The 5687-nt window shown below is 52.5% G+C and overlaps 1 protein-coding gene across 1 annotated transcript in view; it reads left to right on the top strand.

Moving 5' to 3' along the window:
- Window positions 1-3383: 3383 nt before the first annotated feature.
- Numbl (NUMB like endocytic adaptor protein) overlaps window positions 3384-5687 on the top strand; it is a 19597-nt gene continuing 17293 nt past the window's right edge. Inside the window, exons 1-2 of the mRNA XM_033765994.1 lie at window positions 3384-3488; window positions 5227-5363. Of these exons, the coding sequence (XP_033621885.1) occupies window positions 5238-5363 (126 nt within the window). The 5' untranslated portion in view covers window positions 3384-3488; window positions 5227-5237. The remainder of the gene's footprint in view (window positions 3489-5226; window positions 5364-5687) is intronic.

Raw genomic sequence — 5687 nt, 5'->3', positions numbered from 1 at the left:
GAGAGGCGGCCGCGACTCCCGGATGGAGAGAAGCTGCCAGTGCTGGAGAGGGTGGACCAGGGTGGGGGTCCAAGAAGAGATCCCCAGTGAGCCCAAGCCGGGAGACAGGGTCTCAGGCATAGGCCATCTCCTGCCAAGCCTCTGGAAACAGGGATCCTGGGCTCAAGACACCCTCCCTCCCCATCAAAGACGGGTACAGAGATTCTAGGTGCAACTAGGTTTTGGGTATGGGGTGCGGGACACAGCCCCCTTATGAAGTCAAGGCCTGCAGGAGGCAGTTCCAGACACAATCCCCCTCCCTCCTTACTGGGGAGAGGGAAATCTGTGAGCAGAACAACCCCCTGGGCAGGGTTTTGAGAATGGGGTCCCTCTGTGTAGCTCAGCTTCCCCACCAAGCCTAGGCCTGGAGGGACTCCAAGCACTGCCTGCCCCTAGGCCTCAGAGGCGTCATGGGCACAGCCTTCTTCCAGTCCCTGGGCGGTGTCCCAGGCACATCCCAGGCACATCCCCTTCTCCAAACAAGGTCCCAGTTTCTGGGACCCCACCCCGTCCCAGCCTGAATAAAATGAGGAAAATTTTAGGAGCCCTCCTCCCTGCTTGGTCAAGGGTCTCAGGGCACAGGTCTTCCAGGCCACCCCTTTTGTCCCTAGGATTGCCCAGCTGTCAGAGCGGCCCTACCGTAGACAATGCACAGCCTTCCCTACCGGACCTGGCCCCCCAGGCTCCAGGATTCAGGCTGGGCTGGGGACAGCTCCCCAGGGACCCGGTGCAACCCTGTCTGTCTGCAGCATCTGCGGTGGTGACAGGCGGCTTTGTGTGTGGTACCTAGAGGGAAGGGTGGGAGCAACAGAGAGGGAGGTGGCTAGGAGTGTGACCCCATGTTTGTGTGACTGTGGCTGTGTGTGTGTGTCCGTGCTGCAGCTGGTAACTATGAGGAATCCTGTGTTGTTTGTTTGTGTGCTGTGGTTGTATGTGGCGGTGTCTGTGTGTAAGCCCAGTGTTTGTGCAACTGTGTGCGTGTGGATGATGACTGCTCTGTGCCAACAGACCTCCACGTTGTTATCTGTATTTGGGTGGGTGCTTGGTTGTGACTGTGGGACTGTGTCTATGGTTATGTCTTTTGTGACCCTGTGTTTATGTGCCTTGGTGTGTGACGGTGCATGTGCTGAGGCTGGGGGTGGGCATATATGAGACTGACTAAAGGTGTGGGTGGAGTTGTGACTGTAAGTGGAGTTGTGTCTATGGCTCCATGTCCGTGTGTGACGCTCCTAGTGGCTGAGAATGTTGTGGTTGTGTCTAAGCTGATTTTATATATGTGTGCGACAGTACTGTGCAACGCCAGGTATGTGACTGTCACCGTGTCCAAAGTCACATTGTGCCTGTGTGGCTGGAATTGTGTGACAGCGCTGTGTGTGGTGGTGGCTGTATATTCTGAGCTGCGCGTGGGACTGGGGCTGTATAAATGATGTCTAGCTGGGAGTGTGACTGTGAGTGACTATATGTACAGCCTTGTATGTATGACTTGGGTCATGCATTTGTGTTTTTAGGGGGGTATGCATTTGACTTGGTGTCTGCGCGTTGCTATTTTGAAAGATTTTTGTGTGTGATTCAAGCTATAGATGTGTCTGTGTACCCGTGTGTGTGTGTGTGTGTGTGTGTAAGAGAGAGAGAGAGAAAGAGAGAGAGAGAGAGACACTGTGGCTATTTTCCTGTGCAGCATGTGTGACCCACGTTATCTGTGATCCTGGGTAACTGTGTATGTCTGTGTACTGTGTGTGTGTGTGTGTGTGTGTGTGCACGCGCACGCGAGCTAGACTACTTGTGTAGAGTCTGTGTGAACTGACGATGAGCTAGCTGGGCCCTGACTGCACATGGCTCTGTCAGGGACCACATCTTCTGTATCAAATAGCAGTAAATGCCATGTCTAGGTTACTGCATTTCTGTGCATATACCTGACTATGTACTTGTAATGTGGGAAATGGGAACTGTGCCTACATCTCAGTGTGTGAGATATTATGTGTACAAATGGGCTGTGACTTTCCACATAGGGCCACACACACTTGTCGATGTGACCAGTGGGTCTGAAGGAAGACAATGTTTTTGTGACGGTGTGACACAGTACAGCTGTGTATGGGACACTGACTGTGACAGATGGCTGGGTAACATGGACACTGATGCTGTGTGTCTGTGCATACACAACCATCTCTGGGATGTCCGTGGCTGTGTCTGAGGCTGCTTGACTCTGGGTGGGTGTATGCTGGGCCTTGCATGTGTATGCCTGTCTTTGTGTTGTCACGTGGGCCAAGGCCATCAGTATCTCTGTGTGTGGTTGTGTACAGTGTCATACAAGTACGACCATCACAGAACACTGCGTAACAGATACAGTCACCAGATGTGAGCAGCTAACACTGGCTCCTTATGTGTGATTGTGTGACTGCGTGACAGTGTGCCACCACACAAGGTGTGTTGGTGAGACAGCTGAGGTTGACTGTGGATGTGCGGCAGTGGCTGTGTGTGGCTGTGTGGGCTCTGAGAGACCAAATGTGCATCCAGATGTCAGTGTGCAGCACTGGACGTGTGTATGACAGGTATATGTAGCTGTGCCTGCGTCAGTGCATGAGTGGGTGCTTATGGGTGGCCAAACGGGGGAACTCAGACTGGTGTGACTGTTGGGGGTGGAGGGGCTGTAACGTGGGTTTATTGGGTAGGCACCTGAGGAAACAACTGTCACTGGGTGTCGTTGTACATGTGAGTCCTTGTGGGTGTGCCTGAGCCCAGCACTTTGTATGTGGCCAAGAAAATAGGAGTAACCAGTACTTGGCTGACCAGGTATTTGTGGTGGGGCCTAGGCAGGATGGGGAGTCCGTATATAGTGAACAAAAATCTGTGGTAGAGCCATGTGTGTCTGTGAACATGAACATGTGGTCAGATGTCTATAGCGGCAGCTGTCTGTGGCCGTGACTATTTCTGTGTCTCTGTGTGACCTTAAATCTGGAGCTGTTACATGTCTATGTAACTAGGTGTGCATAGCTATGACCCAGTGCTAAGGACAACTGTAGACACACAGTGGCTGCATATGTGTGATTGTATGTTTGTGTGTCATCCTGGGCATGTATCCAGAGGGCAGAGCCACTCCTCACACCATCCCTCCCCTTCCGTATTGCCGGCCTCCTGAGGCCAGCACATCTCCAACAATGCCTACCCTCCAAACACTCCTACTCTTTCCTGGGCCCTGGGAACAAGGTGGCTGGTCCCCCTGGTAACAGCTGCTATGACAACCAGGGCTCTGGGGGGGGGAGTCTGAAATGGAGGGCGTTGGCTGAAGTCCAAGGTGGGGGTGGGGTGAGGTAGGGGACTGAACTCCACCCCAGACTTCTCACCTTGTCCTCCTTCCTTTGGGCAGGGTGGACCCAGGAGGCCTGAGCGGCGTTTGCCCCCAGCCCCCTGTGGGGCCCCGGGGCCCCCTGAAACCTTCAGGACGGAGTCAGGTGAGTGAGTGGCCAGCTGGGGAAGGGATAGGGACTGGCAGTGTATGGGTGGCCTAGTGTGACCAGAACTGTCCCCAAATCACACAGGCTTAACTGCACTCGTGAGTGGATGCCCTCGAATACCTTCCATGCACACTCAGTGACCATCAGAGCCTCCTCATCCACTACACACACACCAGCCTCCTCACACTCATGCACTCAGACCCTCAGACAGCCACAGACGTACAGTTAGACACACAGGCCGTAGCCTTTCGCTTTTACACACTGGTTCATGTGTTGACAGGCACACAGAGATGTGCTAAGTACAGTGGACCCTTGACTTATGAATTCAGTCTGTTCCCTAAGGCTGGCTGGAACTCAGGTTAGTCAGCTGAAGGCTCAGACTGCTCTGTACAGCCTTTAAAATCTCTCTCCCATCTACAGACAGATCTCAGTGTCCTTTGAGAGACACTGGCCCAGAATTTCTCAACCCCACACAGGAAAGGATGTTGTAATGTTCCTTCCAGAACTCTTTAAGGGTTCAGTCTGTATCTGAGACCATCTGGAAGCACAAGTGGCAGGCATTCAGGTTGTAAGTCAAGACTGTAAGTTAAAACTAAAATTCCAGTTGTAACCCAAGTTGTTTGTAAATCAGGCCAGTCATAACTTGAGGGTCCACTGTAGTTGTTCATTCACACCAGGAGAATGCATCTGCACTCATATTCCCAGACAACACACAGACTCACACAGGCCAGATACACACTTACACACACACTCAAGAGGTGCACACAGGCAGTCTCCCAGACAACGCACACAGACCCATACTTCTACAGACAATAGCTATACTTTTGTATATAGTCTTACAAACAGTAACCATGGGCTTGGGCTCCCCCAAAATGCTGTGATTTTGCACACAGTCACAAAGAATGCTTAGTTACACCCTCACAAATAATACTCAGGAACATAGTCTCAAAAACTACAGCCTCATGTTCTTGTGTACCACTGCATACAGACACACCCTCGAAACGACACACACAACCACACTGTCCAAGGTGACAGCCACAAGCTCTGATGTGTCCTTACAATCTCACCAATGGCAGCTGCCCTCTTGGACATAGGCAAGATCTTCTGGCTGTCACCCTCACAGAGCCAGCAGTCATCAAGAACAATAAATAAGCCAGGCACGGTGTTGCACCCCTCTAATCCCAGCACTCTGGAAGGCTGAGGCAGGAGGGTAGTAAGTTTGAGCCCAGCCTGGGCAGCTGAGTGACTTAGTGAGATTCTTAAAAAAGTTGAGGGATGCTGGGCTTGGTGGCGCACACCTGTAATCCCAGCACTCAGGAGGCTGAGGCAGGAGAATCACTGTGAGTTCGAGACCAGCCTGGGCTACATAGTGAGTTCCAGGTCAGTCTCAACAGACCCTTCATAAAAAAAAAAAAAAAAAAAAAAAAAGTAGAGGGGTTGGGTGCAGTGCACAGGCCTAGGTTCAATCCCCAGTACCGCAAAAGAAAAACAAAAAAGGAACTCTAGAATCACCCTCAAGGCAGCTTCACAGGCATCAGTCTGAATCCCTGTTGCACAACCCTGCAACCCTCTGCTTTCCTGGTGTGCCCTGAATGCCGTGTCCTGAGACCCAGTGACCCCCTAATTATGGAACCTCCCTCCCGTGCTAGTGCTATCCAACCCTATACTCCCGGAGCCCCAAAGCTTCTGACCTCCAGTCCTGACCTTGACCGACACTGCCGCCCTGTGCCCCTAGACGCCGGCACCATGAACAAATTACGGCAGAGCCTGCGGCGGAGGAAACCGGCCTACGTACCTGAGGCATCACGTCCTCACCAGTGGCAGGCGGACGAGGACGCGGTGCGCAAGGGCACGTGCAGCTTCCCGGTCAGGGTAAGTGGGCGGGGCCTTGTAGAGGGCGGGGCCAGCGCTGCTGCTGTGCACCTGTGCATCTTGGAGGCGGGGCTGAGCACCCGAGGGACCCAAGCTGCAGACTAAAGACCATTCTCAGCTGCGGAGGCAAGCCGGTAGCTCGCACCTAGAATCCTGCACTCTGGGAGGCTGAGGCAGGAGGATTATAGTCAAGCCCAAACTAGGTGATTTAGTAAAACCCTGTCTCGAAATTTTTTTAAAAGGCAGAAGGGGTAATTCAGTGCAAAAGTCCTGGCTTTGATCTCCGGTACTTTGGGAAAAAAAAAAAAAAAAAAAAAAAAAAAA

This window comes from Fukomys damarensis, unplaced genomic scaffold (genome assembly GCF_012274545.1).
Source record: "Fukomys damarensis isolate Sample0158 unplaced genomic scaffold, DMR_v1.0_HiC HiC_scaffold_19, whole genome shotgun sequence".
NCBI classification, from domain to species: domain Eukaryota; kingdom Metazoa; phylum Chordata; class Mammalia; order Rodentia; family Bathyergidae; genus Fukomys; species Fukomys damarensis.
Note: the sequence above shows the minus strand (reverse complement) of the source record. Positions and strands in the feature narration are given on the sequence as shown.